Here is a 24,934-nt window from a genome sequence, read left to right as displayed (position 1 = left end):
ATGATATGAGTGTAATCATTACGACTTTGGTGTATACATTACAACTATACGCTCATACAGACAAATATTATGACTTGTTGCAACTCCCAAATTATTATATATTATATAGGCCTATACAATACAGTGATAAGTTGTTCCTCCAGAGCTTGAAAGGGGTGAAAAGAAAATTTCTAGTGAGATATAAATAAATTTTGATAATAAATAAGAGACATAGTACAAATGGCTACTTGCGATAACCATGTTTGTACTTGAAATAATAAAAATTATTTGTATCTTTTACGTCTAACAATAGTTTGAGTGTGGTGCTTCTCCATACTGGGCACGTGGGGGAATCCACAGTTACGTCATCAGTGCTTGTCAGCCAATCAGTGCCCGCGTAGATGGGTATTTCTCGTTTTCTAAGTGGCATAGAAACACCAATGCGATCATTCACAAGATGGAAAAAAGAGGTCTCGCTCACCAGATTGTCTTGTTTCTGGAAAATCAAAAAGGACTAAAACTGTGAATCAAAAATTTAGGAAAGATTATGGTGCAAAATATCTGGTCATTGCATCAAAAGTCAGTGACAGTCATGTGTTTTGTACAGTTTGTCACATCGATTTTTCTGTGGTGCATGACAGAATAAACGATTGTTCCAGACATACAAAATTGGCATCTCACCAACAAAAGGCTGAGGAGAAGACAAAAACGTTGCAGATAATGACATTTATGAGTAAGAATTCAGAATGTGAAACCATAAATGCAGAAGTGATGTTCACGCAATTCGTCATTGCTCATAATTTACCCTAGCTGTAGCCGATCATGCAGGACATCTATTCAGAAAAATGTTCCCAGACTCAGATATAGCGAAAAATTATGGCTGTGCTAGAACCAAAACCACAGCCATCGTACAAATGTTGGGTAGTGATGATGACAAAATGGTTTCAAGCATGCTTACTAACAGTGTTTACAGTTTAGTCTCAGATGGATCCACAGTCATGGATGACTCAAAACTGTATCCAGTGGTTGTACAGTATCTTGATCCTTTGCTTGGAAAAATTGTTTGTTCTCTTTTGACAATGGTGGAATGGAAAGAAGCTTCAATGGGAGAGAATATTTTCAAGCTTTTGGACCACAAACTGACAAAGAGGAAAATTCCATGGGAAAACTGTCTTAGTTTTTCTTCAGACAATGCCTCAGTTATGTCTGGTATAGGTAAAGGTGTGTTGGGACACATCTCAAGACAACAGCCTAGCATTTACTTCATGGCCTGTCACCTCATGAATATTGCTACCCAGAAAGCTTCCAGAGAACTGCCCTGTTCAGTTTCTGATATATTGATAGATATCTACTATTTTCTGGACAAAAATGCTAGCAGAAAACAATACTTCAAAGAGTTTCAAGGATTGCATGACAAAGAAACAAATAAAATTCTACAACTTGTTAGCACAAGGTGGCTATCACTTAGGTGTGCCTCAACAGAATATTGGACATGTGGAAGTTATTGAAGAAGTATTTTCACTGTGAAAAGGAAAAACTAGATTCAAAAGGATCTAAATGTGCAGCTCAGTCAGGCAGCAAGACTTTAACGGTCAGGATATCCTCTCAGCCACACAAGGACACAGTCAAGACACCCTCCCAGCCACACAAGGACACAGTCAAGACACCCTCTCAGCCACACAGGGACACAAGACAACAGTCTCCGAAAGCAGACAAAGAAACATTTGATATAACTCAATATATATTTAGGAAGTCTGACCTTGAACTGAAGAAGAAACAATCAATGAAAAAAAGAGAAGAAAATGAAAGCTCGCAAGGAAGTAATCAAGAAAAGTTATGCACAGAGCAAGTTAGATAAGTTAACAGTTTTCTTGGACAACAAAATGAACTTGTTGTTTTGTCTTTTTCTTCAGTCTGCAATTCCTTATTTGAGCAAGCCAATTTGATATTGCAAAGAAAAGAACCTTGCATACACATTATGCATAGAACTCTGATTACACAAGTTAAAAATATGCTTGTCAGATACATCAAGCTAGAATATCTTGAAGGCAACATCACTGAACTTGACTACAACAATGAATCCTTACACAAATCTGATGAGGCAGTTTCTATTGGAAATGCTGCCAAGGAATACATTGTTAAATATGAAAAGGACCTGATCAGCTTCTACACCAGTGTCAAGAAATACTATATTGCAGCTACAAATTACATGATAAAACATTTCTCTTTAAATGATGAACTTCTGATTCATGCAGAGGTTGCTGATCCAAAACTGAAAGTCAGCAAAGATTTCTCTTCTTTACGCTTCTTCACAGACAGGTATCCTGTTCTTGTCAATACACATGAGCAAGACACTATTGACAAGTTGGAAGGGCAATATTTGAACTATCAAACTGATACTTTCTCAGAAACTGTCCTTCAGTTGAATGTTGACAAGTTTTGGGTTCAGCTGTCTACAGTTAAGGATGGAAATGGCAACCAGAAGTATGACATTCTGTGTATGGTTATGCTTGGAATTCTTACAATCTTTCATTCTAATGCTGACAGTGAATGGATATTTAGTTTAATGACTAAAAACAAAAGCAAGTTCAGATCAAACTTGAGCACCTCAGTTTTGAGCAGGATTATAACACACAAGATGTGTATGCAGTCAAATGGACTATGTTGTTATAACCCCCAACCATCCAGAGACATTCTCATGAAAGCAAAGGCTGCAAAACTATTACAATAAGTGTCATAAACATGATATAAACTAGTCCTTACACAAAGTCTTTTTCTGCTTACTGTTTGTGCATGTTCAATGTTGTTTTACCAGTATGTTCATTACTCTGAACTAAATAAAAGACAAAATTTCAAAAGAATTTTTTTAAATTTATTTATTAAATACACAAAACACAGTCATAAATGAGCAATCTATAGCAGTAATAAATAATAATAGTTATAATAATAATATAATAATAAACAGCTTAGGGACATTGGTCAGGCCTAGTTAGCTGCAAATGATAAAGGGCTCTGTCTACAATCATTACGTTCAGTCATTTGAAATAGTTGGCATCTCTGTGGAAGTTAACATTTTCCTAAACTGAAAACGTATTTCCAATAACACTTACCTCTACTAACATGTTTGCCCTACCTTCCAACTAAGAACTAGTGTAATATGAAATTTCACTTAATATTGTGTGGCTGCATTTAATATTACGTGTTTTAAGATCACATTTTCATTACAAGTATGTTTTTCAACCTTCAATGTCTATTAAATTTTTGATTTAGAATACTTTATGTAGTTTTATTAATATAAGTTCATTTATCTCACTGTGTCTTTATAGTAGAAGTTTCATCTTATGATTTGAAATTGTCTTTGCTAAAGTTTCATTTTTTTAATGTTGGATTATCAAATGAGCTTTATTGGTAATAGTTAGTATACATTTTTTAAGATAAAGTTGTCATACTGTATCTGCTGAAGTCTGATTTTTTTATGTATTTAAGTCACAGCATTATTAATAGGAGTTCACTATCTTGAGAGATTATTTATACAATGTTTTTTGTATATAAACAGAAGGAGGTATTTTATTTGGTGACTGGCATGGCTTGGGAGGGGATCACACCAAAAACTATTATCAGGTGAAATAGCTAGAAGACAGTGTATTTATAAATTAGGTGGTTTGACTGGTGGACAGGGTACACTAAATCAGGTGAAACAGCTAGAAGACAGGGTGTATACTCTAAACATAATGTACAATATTTTATTTTATAGGCAATGTACGGCTACAGGATATGATGGAGAAGATGGCAAAAGAACGTGGAGCAACCCTTTTTGCAACTGACGAGCGGTAAGTTTCCAAAGTTTTTAACTTATCATTGTCAGGTATGAATACTAGTAACTTTAATATCATTGCCAGACATGGATACCAGTTACTTATTTTACTTTTACATGAATACCAGCAACTTACCTTTGTCACATGAATACTTATGACTTACCCTTATGAGACATAAATGTTAATAACTTAACCTCTCCTAATAACACAATTAGTTACTTTACTCGTTTATTTAAGCTTTTTACATTAATGGAAATAATTAACCAACCTCTATTTTACATTGTGTATGTGATGAAAAAAAAAAAGTAAACATTTTGAAAATTATAAAAAAATGTTTTTAAAAAGAAACAAAGTAAATTTGTTTTATTTTTTCCATTAAACATTTATTATATTCTTTGTTAATAGACAATAGCAATATGATTTAGCTTCTCATCCAACTGTTTTTTTTTTAATTTCTGTATTGTTTTATTAATTGTGTATTGTAGTGCTTTTAGTAGAAAGTAGAGTCACATGATAATACATCTTGTATTCAAAGAGAGAACTTGTGTTTAATGCATTATGGGTTATGATCATCTGACAACTTTTTAAAAAAACTTGCAAAAGAAAGAAAGGATATAAATTCCGTAGAAGTTTTATGTTTTATAATTTATTGACAAATTAACGTATCTCTGCAGAAAAACAAGAAGTTTCTACACAATTTAAGTTTTATATACGTGTCTACATGAATGATCTTTGTTCAGAAAATGTTGTATGTCAAAGTAATAAAAACAAACTTTCAGGGTTTTATGTAGATTCTTATACAGCAGGTGTCTGATTTTTTTTGGCAATAAATTTGAACAATAAACAGACAGCACACAATCCTCGTATTTTAAAATTGTATATTCAAAACAAGTGAAATGTTTGTACAAACATTCTTTACATTTAACAAATCACAGTTGTATCTAAAAGTAAATAATTGTCTTTTCTTATCAAAATTTCACACAGACTGATTCAGTTACTTTAGGATTCACTTGATGAGACAAATTATTTTTTCTATTCTTTCCTGTTTTGTTTCATACTATACAATCTGCAATAAATTAACATTTGACCTCATGAGTTACATCAGTTGAATCTTGAACTTAAAAGTAATTGTCTTCTTTCATCAAAGTTTACATAGAAAGGTTTAGTTACTTTAGAATACACATTGGCAAGACAAATTCTTCTTATTTCTAGTAAAGTGTGAAAGCCACTTTAAAATATCACTTATTAAGGCTAATCTCTCACACACCTATTAATTTCACATTTTCTTTTTTTCTGACAGAACTTTCACTTGATTTTTTCTCTCACTCTGGCTTGGAATTTTTTACAACCAAGGAGATGCTTTTATCTAACAACACACTACTTTGCAAGAGAAACATTGAAGGTTTGAGTAATGTGAAGTTAACTACAACAGTTAAATCACACACACAATGTATGATTCTTACCAAGTTATGTGCTCCCCAGTGGCTCAGCGGTATGTCTGTCGACTTACAATGCTAAAAAGTGGGCAGAGCACAGATAGCCTATTGTGTAGCTTTGTGCTTAATTCAAAACAATCAAGTTATGCAACCAAAATTGTATTAACTCTCATTTTTAAAATAATTACTTTTAACATTCTTGTAAATAATCATTAACATTAAATCAGTAAATAAACTAAATAAAAACTAAATAGTCTTGTATATTCAACAGACAAGAGAAACTTCTTTTTTTGTGTAAAACTGTTTGTCTGTCTGGTATTATCCTGACAAGTTAAAATAGTAAGTACTTTCTTAAAGAACTAGAACTTTTTATAATTTTGTATAAAATTGTTTTAGAGAGTGTACTTTATAGCCACTGTGTTTTGTGTCAGGTTTTGTATTGATAATGGAGCCATGATTGCACAGGCTGGTTTAGAAATGTATTTGAGTGGGCAGAGAACCAAATGGGAAGAAACCACCTGCACACAGAGGTAAACGTTTAGCTACCAAAGTATTAAACAGCAATATTAAATGCCATATAAAAATAAAATGGTTGGAGCTACAAAAGAGTTTCCATATAAACAATGTCTTTTTCCTCATTGAGCTCTTTATTTTTTAATGACAAACCCATTTTATTCTTGGCACTAAATATTAATTTTTTGCACAAGTAAGCAGTGTTTTGATTTACCTTTTGTCTTTTATTCCTACAAAGTTTTGACAAGCTTAATTAGTAAAAAGTCCAAAGATACAACTTTTGAGTGATTGCTTATTTTTATTTTTATGACATTTCAACCACTTATTTGACCAGTATCAGGTAAGTGTCTTTGTTTTGTGAAATAATGCAAGAATATTTTGTTTGAATTTAGAAAACGTAATACCTGCATTTTGATTTAAATTAGGTTTTACATTACAAATAATTAAGATTTCTGTTATTTTTATTCTAGTAGTGTTCTACTCACTTTGTAATATCTTAAAGTTGTTAATATTAATTGCATGTTGATTTGTTATAGTGTTCAGAAATGTGTGTGATGGGGATTATGTTCTTTGATTTTAATGTTTACATTGTATCTTGTTTCACTTGTGTGAGTTCTATCTTACATTGATACTTGTGGATACTTCCATCACTGAAGTTGTCAAAATAAACTTTCCATAAGTGTCCTTTGATTTTAGTGCTCAGTTTTTGAATAGAATTAACTTTGCTGTTTCTTTTGTGTTTTTTTATTTGTTTCCAACTGTTTATGATGTTTTCAGCGACATGGCTATGATATGGTAAGACACCTGTTAGTGTGTCTGAGTTTGTGCATTATATTCCCTTCTTGGAGTTTTTTTTACTTTCTTTTTTTCTGCCATTCACTTTGGTTTTATACTTGGCTAAGGCACTAGTGACAGTGTGTTTAGGGAAGTGACATTTATTAATAAATGTGTCAGATATTAATTCCAGCTCATGCTGCAAATTACTGCTACTACATACATTTATCAGATATATGAAAACTGTTGGAGTGTCTTTATGTTATTATGTTTCACTTAAACTTAAATACCCATTTTCATTATCTTTTTCATGAGTGAATTTAATGTTAGAGTGAATGTTGTTTACATGTAATAGAAATGATTGTTACTGTCTTCATATCCACAAAATACATTAGCAACATATCTAAACCAATGTGGTAATGGCCAGACTTTCTATTTTGTTGTCAAACAATTCATGTCTTCCAGAGAACAGAAGGTTGCCTATACTTAGGCCATCTATTTGTTCAGAAGTTTTACCTTGACAAGTGAAACATATTTTTAGTGTATAGTGAAACAATACTTTCAAAATATCCAAGCTCAGGTTGTAGTGCAGTTTGTTGTAATTTTTTAATATCATTTCTAGATTTGGGTTTGTTGTATCATTATATCCATGGAAAATTTATCAAAACTCTGACAATGACTGAGGTTTTTGAGAAAGATTTGGAATTCTAGGACACCTCTAACCTTGTATTTACTGTTGTCATGCAGTGGTTTGACCAGAAAATCTAGGTATCATGCATGCTCATGGTTGTTGCTGCCTGTCATCATGAATCTTCAGAGCACCAAACAAGCAAGGGGTAATGGTGATCCTTAAGCTGTTGGACATCTTCTCTGATGCCATGTTGTTGTTTTTTTAACTTTAAATGTAGGCTACTCAGTTGTCTTCCATTAAGGTTTTTGGATAGTTCTTTGAATTTGGTTGAATCAAATAGGTGTTTTTTCAATAAATTGTTGTAATGTTTTGTTTCCACATTTATGGTTTCACCACCTTTTTCAACCTTCACTATGATGATTTGAGAATTGTTCTTGAGCTGATACTTGGCATTTTGTTTAATGTTATAGTTTTTAAGTAGATTACCTTCAGTTCTACATTGTGTTTCATGAACAAAGTTATTTGGGGTTTGATTATTACTTGGTATCTTAGAAAACCACATTCTGTTATTCTTGTTGTGAAATATCTATAGTTTTATTGTCCATGTTCATGTCTTTGTTTCTTTAATGTTAAAATATGAAGCATTTTTGTTTGCTGTATTAGTTCTCAGCATGTCTATGCTGAAATGTTTACTGCAGATTTGACAAAAGTGTTTGATGTTCATGTGTGTAATGTAACTTGTAAACAGCAAATATTTAAATGAATATGACTAAATTCTATTGCAGGAAGGGTATACTTATCGAAACAATGTTTCTTGCTTCTCTTTTATTTAGATTTCGAACTGATGAAGTTGAAGTTACTTGGAGAGATTAACCTGTATTTAACATTTTATAAGATGAGTGAATAATACATATATAATGTAAATTTCATTTAAGTAAAATAAAATTGCAATTAATTAACCATTAAATAATTTATTCATTTTTTTTTATTCAGTTACCAATGAGTCTGAGATAACCAACAAGTTTCTCAACTATCAACATACTTTTCCCAGTACAGAAATAGTTCAATGAAAGTGTATAGCTTCTCCCACTAATGATCAGTTTTTTAAAAAATCACTAGTTTGTTAGTGGAATTATAAGAAGTTTTTCTCTAAGAACAACTCAAGTACCCGAATACAATATTAATCCTTTTTTAAAATTCCACTGTATAAATACATATACAAAATTTAATAACTGAGAAACATTATGTAATTTCTAACATGTAAGAGGCTGGGCACGACCCAGCTGTAAATGTAGACTAGGCATGGCCAGGTGGTTAGGGTGCTTCACTTGCAAGCTGAGGATCATTTGTTTGAATTGTTTATTTTAATTTTTTACTTCCTATTTTTTGCTTGACTACATTCTCTGCAATACAAAATAATTATATTTTTTTCTGACTCAAGAATCATTTGTTTATTCATAATACTTTCAGACAACTGATGTTTTTAAGGAGCTTCACTCTAGTCTTTGTAGTATAAAACTTGCTTTACTCCAAACTTCAAACCTACAGGATGGTGAGGGAAGCATTGAATATGTGATTTGTTGAAAAGCAACATTTAGTTGCTCCATTTAGTGTATATCAGGTAAATGAATCTAGTTTACAGGAACTAAATTCCTGTTTCTATGAACAACTATGGAAATCTTATCTGTGTTGACTTTAAAACTGCTCATCAAAATTTTTAAAGAAATGAAGCTCAAACCTTCTAGAGGTGTGTGATGGGAAATGCTTCCCTTGAACATGTAGAAACTAAACTTACTTATAGATGCATTTTATTGTGATTCTGATAAGGATTTCTTAAAAAATAATTTAACTTTTACATTCATTGATTCACACCATTTCCTATGGATTTTGCAGTGAAATAAAATTTCACATTTTTTTATTTACAGACCTCTATTTTTAGATACATCTCATTATATCTTTCTGGTTCTGGTTCATCATTAAATGGGAAATAGCATATCATAATCAACTGCAAGATAGACAATATTGTGATGATTCAAAACATTTCTTTTTAAGTAGATCATACTTAAAAAACAACAAACACAAATAAATTAATATATAATTTATTGAAAAGAAACTATTTGCTGCATATATGTGATCTTAACTTAGTGTAATGCTAGAAAAATATTGTTACAGAGTTTGGCAAAAGTAATGACATGACCATTTTCAAATATAAAATCTAGAGTTACCAATAAATATTTGTCAGTTATTGATGTGTTTTATAACAGGAAGTTGAGACTGTTGTAATTGCTAGAGTATTAAAAGAAATATATTAATAAATGCCAATCTAACATTGAAACTAATAGAGTATATAAAAAATGGAACTTTCCTTAAACAAAATTGAATTTCTAAATTAAAAGAAGTATTTTTAACGTTTTCTGAAGTGTCTCACAAGAAAGATTTTGGAAATTTGAAAATAATGTAAATCATATCATGTAAATGACACTTTAATCCAAAAATATACCCAACATTGATACCAGTGGCATGCGCTAGAATACCACATCTGTATTAACATCATATTTAAACAATTGACTGTGCAATAAAATACCAAATTTGAACAAAGATTTAATCCTACAACATATAACATAATGTTTTACTAAACAAAGAAAAAGGTACTTCAATATGTAAAATCACTTTTAAAATGTCAGTTATCCATCTTCAATCCTGTGATAAAAAATTCAAATTATTAGTCATTCGTCATCTAATGTATATAGTTATCACAGGCAATTTCATCTTGGTTGTCATTATGAAGTGAAGCGCAGAGTTTAAAGATCTCCAAAGAAGATATTTGGATGTTTCATTCATGTACAGAGCCATTGGAAAAAGTGAGACAACGAATCACAGCAGAGTGCTGTAAATTGGTTACAGTTGTTCTCTGACAAATGTTAAATTGCTTGCAAACTACTTGGGGGACTGTCATCTACAACACAAGAAAGTAATTAGTATTCATCAATTCTGACTTGCAGTAATAAAATGGGTACTGTGACTTAAAGTATATCAAATCTGTGCAGCTGCAACTGGACATTGTATTAGTGTAAGATTTCACAAGGCTGGACTTGTACCCAAAGAGGTACATTCTTCTCACAGTAAAATATGAAGTATGGAAACAAATTGACAAATAGTGTTTACTAACAACTTGTGAAGTGATGTTTCTTACACAATGCACTCAGATACATTTATTCTCCTTTGGCTAGAATCTGAAACTAGATCCAACCATATCTTCATTTCGAAACGTGGTACATATAGTGATGGTGTCAGTATGGTGTGGCAATGAATATCCACTGTTCAACACACTTCTACATCCTACAGAATGGTACCATTATTACAATGTATTGTAGAGACCAAATCCAATAACAGTTTATACTGTAATATGCTGGTGCAATTGACCCCAAGTAACTCTAGAGTATTGACTGATAATGCACATGCTTACTTTGATAAACATTTCTTAAAGGAATAGAATTGGCCTGATGGAGTGGTTTACACATACACATTGAACTTCAACCCCATTTAAATGTGCATGGAATACAGCTGAGAAATGTCACATTTTAAGTCACTCCAGAAACTAACGTCTTGGAAACAGATCTTTTATAGGACATACTTCACTGCCATGCTGTTACTGGTGACCACACATTTTATTGAAGTGCAGTTATAAACATGGAAAGTGACTTCTCCCTAATGTTCATTTATGCTCAATTCATATTACATGATGTATCATCAGATGCCTGATTTGCATAATAATAACCTGATAGAATAATTCATAATAATGTGTAAGAAAAACTAATTTATATATATTTTAGCGACTTTATCATAGCTAAACTTAGCTATATATGTAATGATTTGTGAAGATGACACTTCATTCAAACAGGTTACTCAATTCTATAAAATTATTAACGTGATAGTTACAACCTTCAAACAGTACTAGACCTAGTAAACACTTTAACTTTACCAACATATAAATTATTACAAATAAAAGTTGATCAATGGGCTCCATACCTTATACAATAATAATAATAATCACTTGTGACTTAGATTTCAAGTTATATATACAATGGTCTGTTAGGCATAATCTTTTGTTTTTGTACACTTCTGTAGTAACTGTTACAATACGTACTGATATCCACCTTCTTTTGTAACCTTTAAAACTGTGCCATTTATGTTCTTGGACTCTAAGAGATAGATTAATGCCTCAGCAACATATGAAGGTCTAGAAGAAAAATATGTAAAAAAGACAGTTATTAAGGCACATAACTTTTTATATGGTATCTGAATATATAAGAAAACAAAAGATCATTATGAATAACACATGCACTTTTAAAATGTCCATCTAATAGTCATTTTTGTCAAGTTTATCATATGATTATTTTAAGTGTTTATTTATCAAACTTATTCCATTTGTGTTTCGTTTTTTTTAATGCTTAGTACTTGTGGCAAATAAAGTAAAGCATTTGTTATTAGGTTGTTCATTACATTAGATCGCATACACTATTCGATAAGTATCATAAAATGTGTGTGTTTAGAATTACTTAATGTTTAATTACTGTACAAAAAAACATGTATAGAATAGTTTGTTTAATTACTGTAAAAGAAACGTACGTGTGTCTAGAATAGTTTAATGTTTAATTTAAAAAATTGTTTGACTTAGATCGTGTTGCAAAACACAGTTACTTTGGAGAGACTAATTCAACTACTTTCTTACACATAATTTTTACAAGAGCTGCAGGAGGACCAGTTATTTTATTTCACATCATGTTTACATGAGCTGCAGGAGGACCAGTTATTTTATTTCACATAATTTTTACATGCGCTGCAGGAGGACCAGTTATTTTATTTCACATAATTTTTGCATGAGCTGCAGGAGGACCAGTTATTTTATTTCACATAATTTTTACATGAGCTGCAGGAGGACCAGTTATTTTATTTCACATAATTTTTACATGAGCTGCAGGAGGACCAGTTATTTTATTTCACATCATGTTTACATGAGCTGTAGGAGGACCAGTTAGTTGCCCTACTTTCCAACAAGCCAGGAACTTCACATTGAATTAGTTTCTCAAAATTGGAACTCAAAGAGCAGAATACAACACAAATAGATTTTTCTCTAGATTCATCTGTATTTATTATAAGCCCAAAAAGAGGCCATTACCGATTTTTTTTTTTCAAATTCAATAAAACTTGTATTTCATTATGTGTTTCTATGCACCTAGTTTTGTCTTAACTTTATTTAACAGGCAAAAAAAGATGTATTTTAACTTTAAAATATTTTTGAATTATCAAATTCGGAGCCTCTTCAATGAGTAGAGGAACAAACATAGAATAACCATACATAAATAGTAGTGGTCGTACTTAAAAGGTAAAACTGTAACTATACTATGATATACTCCTTTATTTTGGCACATTTTTCCACTTTTACCCGAAATTTAATAATTGTAGATTAAACATTTTAATTATATTCATAAGAAATACATACATAATTAATACAAGTGTCTACTCTCCCACCGCGCTAGTACAGCCGTAAGTCTGCGGATTTACAACGCTAAAATCGAGGATTCGATTTCCCCCAGTAAGCTCAACAGATAGCCCGATGTGGCTTTGCTATAAGAAAAACGCACAAGTATCTACTTACTCCATAAGCTGTAATGATTCTTTAAATTTTTTGGTCTGTTGTTGAAATACAGACAAATTCTCCATCTGGCGGGTCATTTCTGTATTGATAAACGATGGACAGATGGCACTGACTGTAACTCCTGATTTTGAATGATATAATTCGGTCTGTAAGCAAATATAAATTTTATTAATAATATTTCAGCATGAATTAAGTTTTACCTGTACATGCAGAGTTGTACATCTATGATTTGTCATGTTATTTACACATGTATAACATTCATTTATAGTACATAATATATATATATATATAAAACCGTATTTATAACCGTATATAATGTTTAAAAAATATCCTTGTTGTACTTGTAATATTTCAATATAAAGATATACTTGTTAAGTTACTTCTAATAGATCTGCATACATCTATACATGTCCTTGTTTTTCTTGTAATATTTTAACATATAAGTATACATTTGCAAGTTTACTTCTAATATGCATGCATGTACGTTTAGGCTTAACTGGTGAAATCTGAGACTTTCATTATACGAACCCCCATACTCCGTGTGTAGCCAACAACGCCATGCTTACAGGCACAGTATATTGGTCCGAATGGTACTGGAACTAGTCCTGAAATAATGATACAATCAATATCAGATCTTAAGAAATTAAATCTAAATAGGTTACTTCACATACAGAATGTAATAATAAATACGAAAACATTATAAACAAAGACCCAATCAGAATTGGTTATTTGCACGTAAGTAGCTTTTTTTTTCCTTTTTAGTTACGATCCACATAATCTGTGTTTATTTTAATAAACAAAATACGTAAATATAATATTTAGGTACAACAGCACATAAAATTAAGGTTTTGATTCTTGCTGTCAAATGATCATCTAAACCTTTCTGTGGTAACAGCAGTGGGTTGTTTGTCTTTCTACGACAATGGCTGTGGCTACTAAAGTTATGTTCTTTTATGATAGGGGTTCTTGTAATTAAGACTATCCTTCTTTATGATACCTGTGGTGGCTACTAAAGCTGTGTGCCTGTACGATTGTAAAGATGGCTGCTAAAGTCGTGTGTATTATATGGCAAAGGTGGTTTGTTTTTTTGGCATTTCGCACAAAGTTACACAAGAGCTACCTGCGCTGGCTGTCCCTAATTTAGCAGCGTAAGACTAGGGGGAAGGCAGTTAGTCATCACCACCCACCGCCCACTCTTGGGTTACTTTTTTATCAACTAATAGTAGGATTGACCATCACAGTATAACTACTCACGACTGAAAGGGCAAGCATGTTTGATGTGACGAGGATTCGAACCCGCGACCCTCGAGCACCTGGCCACGCCGGGCAGGTAAAGGTGGTAGTAGCTACTAAAGTTGTGCTTTTATAACCTAGTAGTAGAGTATATGTCTGTCGATTTTTGATGGATACTGACCCATTTTCATATTTTGAAATGTCGCAGACAACGAAATTATTTATGATATGAAAATATCATATAAAATAAATAAAAACGAATGAGTTGTACAATGCAGTCGTGTTTTTTATCTGAATTATATGCTTTACACAAATATCGTTCGAAAAATATTCCATCACTCCACACAATTTAGCCAACTTGTATGGTGCCTTTTAATCTACTTAGTTATTACGAAAGTAAGAAATGACAATAGTTTAATAAATACTTCAAACAGAAATTATAGCAGCGTAGTTACTCACACTGGAGCGCAGCTGCAGGTATTGTTAATTCTTAACGCCAGACCTGGCATGAACTTAATTAAACTACCTTAAGAATGTTCGTATCGAAACTTCGTGGAAGTTAAGTCATTATTGTATTATCACAAATGCTCCATCGGCATCTTTACCGTCAAGATATATTTTTCCTATATTTGCTGTATGCTTGAAATCGTTGTCTTCCTATGGAATACGAATCCCTACAAGATGAGTCGTATTTCACGGAAAATGGAATGGTGGATCAAAATATGCTTGTATAAATCAACAGTCATAGAGCCATCAATTTTGTATGCATCACTGATTATGAATGCAACCCCTAACTTGTACTGATAGTCTACCATTCTTCACATTAAATATCGTAACTTGAAAACGATACTCTTCTATTTTCACTGTTGAACAAACTGTTTCGTTTGATTCATCTTTGAGTAATATCCATCTCTAGCTTTGCTTATTTTATTGTTTGTAATCCGATGCTCATCCCAACCTTTTAGTGTGGTTTTATGTTTTAAGCAACGGTTTTTGAACAGTGACACGTCTGTTGAGTCAACTCTGTGCTAATATGCGTATAATACTGTTCTCAAGGTAAAATTTATCCTGCATTTACAACGAACTCATTGGCTGGGTCTGTATTCCACCGTTTTCTATCTTGTAAAGAAACACACCCTAAAAACTTAGCATTACTTTTAGAGGATTTCGGTTTTCTATCATAACTACTTCTATTACTAAATGTGCCAGTTTCATCTGCCCTCTCCAGAATCTCTCATACATTTGTACTGAAACACGGAGCCTAACCGCAGTTTTTAACATGGAGTAACCTCGACCTTGTGGTATTTTAGTCCCATACTTTTACAGGTATATCACATTCTGACTGAGTGACAACAAATCATTCAAACTATCAACGTTTAATTGTGCTTCGGTGCAGCTTAGGCTCGGCATGTCCAGATGGTTAAGGCGCTCGCGGGTTCGAATCATGCTTGCCCTTTCAACCGTGAGGGCGTTATAATGTGACAGTCAGTCCCGCTATTCGTTGGTAAAAAAGTAGCCCAAGAGTTGGCGGTGGGTGGTGATGACTAACTGCCTTCCGTCTAACCTTACACTGCTAAATTAGAGACGACTAGCGCAGTTTGCCATCGTGTAGCTTTGCGGGAAATAAAAAAGCAACAAGAAAACAAAATCGGCGCAGTTTATGTGGATACGTTAAAGAAGTAATATTTGTATACCTTTTTACCTCACCGTTTCTACAATATTTCCTAATTGTACGTTAAATAGTTATCAATATTTAAGTTCAGATAATTTTATTATATAATTTTGTCAAAATGTTATTTCTCTTAAATATACATAAGTTTCAAGTTTATTAACTTCAGTTTTGTGAACAGTAACTACTAGTCATACGAGTATTAATTACAATAGTGAATACTTTGAACGTTAGTAATGTTACGTAGATTTAGCGATCAATATATACAGCTTGACCGTAAATACATGTATGTTGTATTATTTGTACTTTCGGTTTCTTTTGTCGGATAATTTGCTATATTAATTTGGACATACGTGATTATCTGACCTGCTGTTGAGGCTATATTGACCACAGCGCCACCAATTCCTCCATTCTCTGTTCCCATAAACTTAAAGGCTAATTTTGTACCAGATATAACACCCATCTGTAAAGAAACATTAAAAAGAAAAATGAGATCATCAATAAGAGTTAATTTTCAAACTATAAACATAAAAAGTACAAACTTTCGTTAGTACAGGTGATTTTAGTCACTGTTTCGAAAAAAAATCATTTGTATAATGTTATGCACCTACAGAGGTCGGAGTATGTTATATCAATGGATTTTAAAAATATAAATCAATCAGTCGAGTTACAACCACAGCCTATATAAAATCAAAGTTAACGGAATGTATCTGAAGTACATTTTCAAATTATCTGATGCCACCAAAAATTGGTCACTTTCGAGAAGGGTATGCAACAACACGCTGGAATATGATGTTGCACTCCGATCGTAAAAATGTATTGAGATCGTGGATTTTCCTTGTATTTTCTGGCATTGAAAAACAAAGGAATATAAATCAACCTGAGGCACCAGAACCTTCTATAAAGAGACCTGTTACAAGACAGTGAACTTTGTTTATTACGGTTAGGGAACGGCTTATTGTGGGTCTCTTTATAGAAGGTTCTGGTGCCTCAGGTTGATTTATATTCCTTTGTTTTCCAATGCCAGAAAATAAAAGGAAAATCCACGATCTCAGTGCATCTTTACGATCTGAGTGTATCATCATTTTGCAGTTGGTTGTTACATACCCTTCTCGAAAGTGGCCATGTCTGGTCATGCTCCTTCTAACAACTGTGCATATTATCAACAGATCAGAAGCGTAGTTTCTATTAAAAAAGACTGCGCAGTAAAGCTGTCAGTGTCAAAGGCATGCAGTTACTCCCGGTTTTCTGACACCCGTTCAACAGTTTGAGCACAAAGAAAAATGTAGGCAACTTTAGCAGTATTTCTTATTTTGGAATATTGTGAATACTCCTCCCATTCTTCAGCTCCTTGTGGTATGCAATGATTTAATGGATATGCCATGAAAACAATTTACTTACACGAGACTCATGTTGCTGTAAGAGATGAAAATATTTCTTATGTTTCGTATTGTTTCCTGGCATATCCATTGAATTATTGCATACTACAAGGGGCTGGAGAATGAAAAGGGTATTCACACTATTCCAAATTAAGAAATACCGGTAAAGTCACCTACGGATTTCTCTGTGCTCAAACTGTTGAAACGAATGGTAGAAAACCAGGAGTAACGGTATGCTTTTGACACTGACAGCCTCAATACGAAGACTTTTTCAATAGAAACTACGCTTCAGATCTGTTGATAAGATGCACAGTTGTTAGAAGGACCATGACCAGACATGACAATATAAACTGTAAGTGTGATGAGGTTGTAAAATCATTTTAATATAAAATTGATAAAGAAGTTTCTAATAATAAGGTTATCAGATTATTACTATAGATGAACGGAAACTAGTATAACCATAATGAATAAATGTAACAGTATAAATTAGCATGTGCGTGTGTTCACAGATAGCCACTGAAAGTATTTTATAACAATTTTGTCGTTACTTTATATAAAAGGAAAACAAGAACAACTCGGAAAAGCATGTTGGGTCATTATAGAGGAAAATAACAGTACTGATTGTTGTGGTTATTTATTTCTACCATTAATATAGAAAAAAAGGAACTGAGTACAAGATGTTATGTCGTTTGATTGTTACTAGCTTTGGGAATAAACGTAACATATTATTCATCGCATGTTTAGTTTACTATAAAAATGAAAGGTAACCATTCAGAGTTGTCGGTGATGAGATACTGAGTTTGTTACTAGGTAAACAACACGATCAATTAAACCGTTACTGACCAGGTCCACTTCAATGACCTTTCTCCAGTTGTTTTCTCCGCCAATTCCAGCATTATTCACCAAAATGTCCACTCGTCCAAAGATGGATATGGTGCGTTCGAACAAGTCTTAAAAATAAGTGATCATATGTTAAAACAGATTCATACATACATGTCTGAGATTATTAATACTTAAAAAACCTTGAATCACATAATTATTGACATTGATAATTTGTAGTATATTACATACGTTACGCTCTTATCATGAAACTATTGTTATTTATATTGTATAGTATGACATTATAGATGTATAATTTCACAAGATAGAAAATTCATATATCCTTATGAAGGTGTTTTTACAACATTCACTAAAAGTCAGCTGTAGTGAAATACTGATTTCAACGAATGTGGTAATCGGATATACATTAACAGAAATTACCTCACTCATCATCTGATTGTCACAAAAACCGATTCGATGTACCAACAGTCCATCTCACTCTATCACAGTACACTAACACTGTATTAATGTTCCATCCCATTCTATAACAATAAACTAATAAACTTTACTAACAGTCCATCCCATTTTATAACAATAAAGTGACACACTGTACACCAACAGTTTATCTCATTCCATAACAATAAGTTAACCTAAAGTCCTAACAATTCACCTTAATATGTAACAATAAACTAACAAACTGTGCTAACAGTCCATCCCATTTTATAACAATAAAGTGACACACTGTACAAACAGTTTATCTCATTCCATAACAATAAGTTAACCTAAAGTCCTAACAATTCATCTTAATCTATAACAATAAACTAACAGACTGTACTAACAGTTCATTCCATTTTATAACAATAAAGTGAAACACTGTAACAACAGTCGATCCTAGTGTATAAAAGTAAGTTAACACACAGTACTAACAGTCCATCCTACTCTAAAACAGTATATTAACACACTGTATTAACATTCTTTATGCACTATTGCAAGTGTCTCTTTTCCGATACAATGTAGCCAATAGTTTAAAATGTACATATATTTATTCATTTCTAAATTAAAATATTGTAAACACCTTTTCACATACACTCTCTCTATAGGCTACATTGTACCAGAAATGAGACGCTTACATAGAGAAATGAACATTTCCTGGAAAACAGGATGACCTTCATGTTGGCACTGTATTAACAATCCATCTCACTCTTTTACAAACCAATAATTATTATCAATAAAGAGTGGCTTCTCTCTGTCTTCCTACAACTATAAACTAAATTTCTTTGATAAAGTGGGCCCAGCATGGCCACGTGGGTTGAGGCTCTCGACTCATAATCTGAGAGTCGCGGGTTCACATCCAAACATGCTCGCCCTTTCAGCCATGGGAGCGTTATAATGTTACGTTCATTCCCACTATTCGTTGGTAAAAAGTAGCCCAAGAGTTGGCTGTGGGTGGTGATGACTAGCTGCCTTCCCTCTAGTCTTACACTGCGTCTTCCAGGCCGAAGGTTACATTGCTCATAAGCCTAAATGAAACGTTTCGATATTATACAGTAATCCAAGCCTCTCTATACAACCCAGAAGGAAATGTGTAAGTTACTTAGTATTAAATAACAAATAAATAAACAAGAACAGGTCACCATACATATGGTGCTGTAATACCAGCACTCTTTTAACTTCTCAGTTTTAGAATGACGTTATTACTGGTAGTAATATGTATATTCCAGTGATAATATATGGTATACACTCTCAAAGGTAGCTATGATAAACATATAGCTCACAAAGAGCGAGAAGTGGGCAAGAGGCTTTATGTACCCTATGTTACTAAACAATCCACGAAACATTTTGTTAAGATTGGTGGAAGCGCTGCGACCTTATTATTATGTTTATCTTTTTTTTTTTTTTCAAAATTTATCTAATCAAATGGGGTGTGTCTTCGACGTTGAGAAATACGGTACTCCATCATGACGTAACTAGTAGCATAAGTATGATTTTGGGGCTTCCTATTAAAAATATATAAAAGACCACAAAAAGTGTGAGTTACATCTAGCTTTCATGGAGACCTCTAAGCTCTCACTACTTCCTTCCATTGTGATTTTACCAACAAATAGTGAGATTGACCGTAACATTATAACGACCCCACGGCTGAAAGGACGAGTATGTTTGGTGCGCCCGGGATTCGAACCCGCCACCTTCAGATTACGAGACGAGACGCTTTAACCCACCTGGCCATGCCGGGCCATTTATCATACAAAGTTAAGCTATTCTTGAAAGTGTAAATTGAGATGTCAAGTGAATAAATCTCTTCTAAAAACTGACGTTAATTGACGTTTAGGACTCAGTGCTTGTCCAGTGTTTAGCATTCCCAACTGTGGAACTGAGGTTCCGTGATTCGACAAATACAATAAAGAAAAATCGCCTTCCACACTTTAGGGCATTATAAAAGTGACGTTTGAATCCCACAATCTAGTCTGTTAAGGATGCTCAAAAGTTGATTCTTAATAAATTTAAATTTTCTAAACTGGCCGAATCTTGAGAGACATTATCGGAATTATGATTGGAAATATCAATAACTGAATGGATACCCAACTGATAGAATACAGCAATATAATCACCAATATTTTGACTGTTTTACGTAGTCCAAGTGAAATCCATCATCTTTATTATTTGCTGTGATATTTTTTCTTAAATATAATTTTTAAAGGACTGAAATACAAATATAATTAGTTATTTCCTTCTGATATTAAGAACACTGAAAGAACTTATGTTTATCAACTATTTCGTCATTTATTCTAAATTATGTAATTGGTATCTAGGTTCAGCTTAATGAACATATATACCTAAATATTTATCTGTATAGACAGAATATATGACAATTTAAACCAAAATAGTCTAGACGTATTAAAACAGAGCAACCCTTAGTCTCACTTGCTATCAGAATAATAGAGACCAGTTTTACCTTGGAAGTCAGATTCTTTACTAACATCACATGAAGTATAAATGGCGCTGCCTGCACCAAATCTCGAATTAAAGTTTTCAACAGTTTTCAATCCCTTATCATTGTTAACATCTGCTACACAAACCTACAACACAAACATACTCTATAAATTCTTAGAAAAAAGAGCAATGATATATTGTACAGACATAACATGCAATATAACACAATGATATATTGTACAGACATAACATGCAATATAACACAATGATATATTGTACAAACAGAACATGCAATATAACACAATGATATATTGTACAGATATAACATACAATATAACACAATTATATGTTATACAGATATAACATACAATATAACGCAATGATCTATTATACAAATATAAAATACAACATAGTGATATATTATACAGATATAACATACAATATAACACTCACAGTATGAAAATAGACATAACCTTTAAGGATTTACATATTTTTTCCATGTTTTTCTTGTGTTTTGTATATTTAACCACTCAGGCTAAACACTTTTTATCAAGAGATTTTAACGCTGATAACTACACGTGTAGTGTAGTGATAACGATGCATAATCAAAAGATGAGAAATGAAACAAAGTGTTTGAGATAAATAAAAATGGCCGTTAAAAAGATTTTACCAGACACGTAAATTTTATTCGATGATATTTCGTCTGAGCACAGCAAACGTTTCTTAAGTCGTCATAAAGTGGGAGTCATTGTGCTTTCTGTCTCTTACATCAGCGTTGGAATTAGAAGGACTTACAATGTTATAAACCGAGTTTAGATACCCGTGATGGGCAGAGCACAGATAGTCCACTGTGTAACTTTATTCTCAACTACAAACAAACTAAAGATTTATAAAGACTATCTCGGAATGAAGCTGCTGGAGTATTGTTTGTTTCATGATATTCATCGTATCCTCCAAATCGACATATATTTTGTTTTCACAATCCTCTTAATTTATCCATTGTGGATTCTAACTTTTGTCTCCCATAAATTACTGTCACAAATTCCCTTCGTTCAGTATCAGTATTTATCAGTTAACGTAATTTTTATCACACATTTATGCCAGCGTTTCTTATTTTTGTTTTCTGTTTCCCGCAAAGCTACACAAAAACTATCTGCGCTAGCCGTCCCTAATTTAGCAGTGAAAGACTAGAGGAAAGGCAGCCAGTCATCACTGTCCACGGCTAACTCTTGGGCTACTCTTTTACCAATGAACAGTGGGATTGGTTATAACATTAAAACATCCCTACGTCTGAGAGAGCGAGTTTATTTGGTGTGAAGGGAATTCGAACCCACGACCTTCAGACTGCGAGTAGAATGTCCTCACCACATGCCCATGTCAGGCCTTTACCAGCTTTTAGCAAATAAATGGCAACTGACAAATGCTGTTGGAAGACAGATAAATATACGAAGTAAAAGTAATTTTAGTTAGCGAGAAAAATTATGTACGAATTAAATATAATATGGTTTTGAAACAATGTTTGTCGTTTCTAAATTTGGCAGAGTAAAACTAATGATTTATTATCTACACCTTTTAAAATAAAGAAATATATTTATTTGTTCCTTATGAACAGTTATAACGGTTTGAAGTAAATAGAACAACAGATAGCTGTTGATTTTTCAGTGACGATAATAACATCTGATACATATTAATGTAAGTCGAAGTGTTCTATCATCTAAAGGATACAATACCTGTTTCTATTCCTGTTAATTGTAGGTTGTGGTTTGAATTCAGTACTTTTTCTTTTCGTCCATTTACGATCTAAAACATCATTTACTCAATTTAAGTCCGTAAGACATGATGTCTAAGCATAGATGTACTACAGGTCTGAAGCGAAATTAGTTGGATTTGCTATTGTAAGTAGAAGTTTGGTATAGCACTGGTGCTAAATTAGTAAGTCGTATTTGTCTAAGTAAACAGTACTAGAATTAAATCACTAAGTGGTGTTTGTCTAAGTAGAAACCCGTCAAAGTGTTACAACTTTTATTGTATTGATTTAAAATCCTTAAATAATGAAGTGGAATTTCTTACAAGACGTGGAATTTTTCAGTAAGTAAAATTGTTTACAAACAGTTATAGTACTTAAGACAGTATATGCTAACACATCTGTATCTTACACCTGCTTCTTTAGGAAAATATGTTCTTATTTTTACTCTGTGGTCTATATGTGGATTTAAACTAGAATTTTATGTTTGTTTATTTTCTCATGATTGCTAGAGATAAACGTGTTATTCACTCCATTTCTTTCCTACTTTCCTGTGTAGACATAAATTCGTTTCTTTATTTTCCGTTGTGATGTGGCGTAATTCAAGATTTACTTCCATTAAAAATTTGCCATTCAGAGTTGGTAGTTACTTCCGAAAAGAGACGAGCGTGGCTAGTGATGAGTGAGCCCGGAATGTGTATCCAAGGGTTCATTATTTGAATTCTATTGCCTCAAAAACTCGCTCCGTACTTGAAGTAGTTGGTGTGCTATAAGAGTGATGGCTAAATATCATTATTCCGTCAAACAAGAGTAGCAACAGTTGGCGGTGACCTTTTCTCTAGTCTATCTTATAGATATATGCAGATAATCCTTTGTAAAGCTGTGCGCGAGAAATTTAGAACAGTCCCATGACGATGTGTTAAAAAATAAAACATTTTTTATTAGTACTTTCGGGTAATATATTTTATAGCTTAATGTAATCCAAGAACGAGATAAACACTTGTAATTTAATTGTTGTATTTCAATGTTCCTGATTAATTACTTAAAACTCTGTCTTATCAATGGTTTAGATAGGAAGATCCATGAAATAGATTAAGTGTTAGATCTTAGTACTGTCTTATTATTATTTTATAATACAGATTATTTTTTGCACTAGGTGGAGACTCATATAATACTAACTCTATATATGCAGGCTATGTAAAAATTATGTTTTCAAAATCATCTAAATAATCTTTCGAAGTTAATTACATTTCACTGTGGGCTGCGGAAGAATATCGCCTTGAAACTTACCTTGTTCTTTCTTTTCAAGAAACTCTCACAGATAGCCTCCCCTAACCCCTGAGCACCCCCAGTCACAATGACTACCTTATTCGTCAGCTCCATATCTAACAAGTAATATTAACTCGCACGTAACCTTAATTTTTTCGTATAAGTGTTGCAAGTAGACTTCTCACCGATGAGAAAATAACACCAGTAGCCTCGTGAGCCAAAGTACGTAGTTAGGGTGAACGCCTGACAAAACATTACCTTCTTAGTGACACTTACGTTCTAATCAAATGATAACAAAAAAGATTAAAAGCTACAGGTTAACCACCCCCTTTAATTCTCAGATGAGAGAAAGAAAAAGTAGATAAACTCATACAAAAAATAGACATTGTACGGTATCTGTTTATTTACTATCGTCAGCCATTTATTTCCGATGTCAGTGTTAGATTATAAATCTTTAGTATACAACTGATGTCCAAAACAAAGTCCGTGTAGGAAAGAAGGACTCAAGTGATTAAACTAAATAATTAATAACTTGTCCTCCAAGTGAGGAATTCTTCAACAAAATCCGTACAACATTTTAGAAACAACCGTTTGTTCTTCTCATCAACTTCGCAGTGCGTTCTACGGTTCACTTATCTCTTGTGTACCGCGATCTAGAAGTAATTAATGTACCGAAAAAAACGTTACGTGTTAAATTAATCTCGTCGCCAACGTATACGAGTATCGATATTGTTTGTGTAGGTGGTACTTGAAGCGTAAAATCTTGTCTTTAGCATATGAATATATATCAAGAATGTGTTATCAGCATATCTCAACCAAACCATGAGAATTATCAAAATCTTTAAAAAAAACGTATTTTGTATGTTCAACGAGACACTTTTAAAACGAGACCCGTTATTTTCTGATGTAATTAAAACTCGCATTCATAGATAAAAATTAAAAATTTCACCACACAAATCGTTGAATAACTTTCAGATCTACAATCTATGGTATTCTGTGCCATATGAACGTACTTTCGCAGAATAATAAGTGTTAATTTTTGTGTCAACCTCTAGACTAGGAATGTCTTTCCTCAGAAAATTT

At 32.7% G+C, this 24,934-nt stretch overlaps 2 protein-coding genes across 3 annotated transcripts in view; one reads left to right on the top strand and one right to left on the bottom strand.

The window, feature by feature from the left end:
- Tcs3 (Probable tRNA N6-adenosine threonylcarbamoyltransferase Tcs3) overlaps positions 1-8,115 on the top strand; it is a 60,437-nt gene extending 52,322 nt beyond the window's left edge. For both annotated transcript variants that reach the window (XM_076494830.1, XM_076494829.1), the window contains exons 11-13: positions 3,734-3,809; positions 5,662-5,760; positions 7,982-8,115. In XM_076494830.1, coding sequence (XP_076350945.1) covers positions 3,734-3,809; positions 5,662-5,760; positions 7,982-8,021 — 215 coding nt within the window. In that variant the 3' untranslated portion in view covers positions 8,022-8,115. The remainder of the gene's footprint in view (positions 1-3,733; positions 3,810-5,661; positions 5,761-7,981) is intronic.
- A 907-nt stretch (positions 8,116-9,022) lies between these two features.
- Positions 9,023-24,116, bottom strand: LOC143247182 (15-hydroxyprostaglandin dehydrogenase [NAD(+)]-like). Its single transcript, XM_076494828.1, has 7 exons — positions 23,873-24,116; positions 20,861-20,984; positions 17,932-18,038; positions 16,076-16,172; positions 13,336-13,412; positions 12,808-12,953; positions 9,023-11,388 (listed from the first exon to the last, which is right to left on the bottom strand). The coding sequence occupies exons 1-7, from the start codon at positions 23,963-23,965 to the stop codon at positions 11,283-11,285; spliced, it is 750 nt and encodes a 249-aa protein (XP_076350943.1). The 5' UTR covers positions 23,966-24,116; the 3' UTR covers positions 9,023-11,282.
- Between the last annotated feature and the right edge of the window lie 818 nt (positions 24,117-24,934).

The sequence above is a fragment of the Tachypleus tridentatus genome, chromosome 3, assembly GCF_004210375.1.
Source record: "Tachypleus tridentatus isolate NWPU-2018 chromosome 3, ASM421037v1, whole genome shotgun sequence".
Classification (NCBI taxonomy): domain Eukaryota; kingdom Metazoa; phylum Arthropoda; class Merostomata; order Xiphosura; family Limulidae; genus Tachypleus; species Tachypleus tridentatus.
This window is presented reverse-complemented; position numbering and strand designations above follow the sequence as displayed.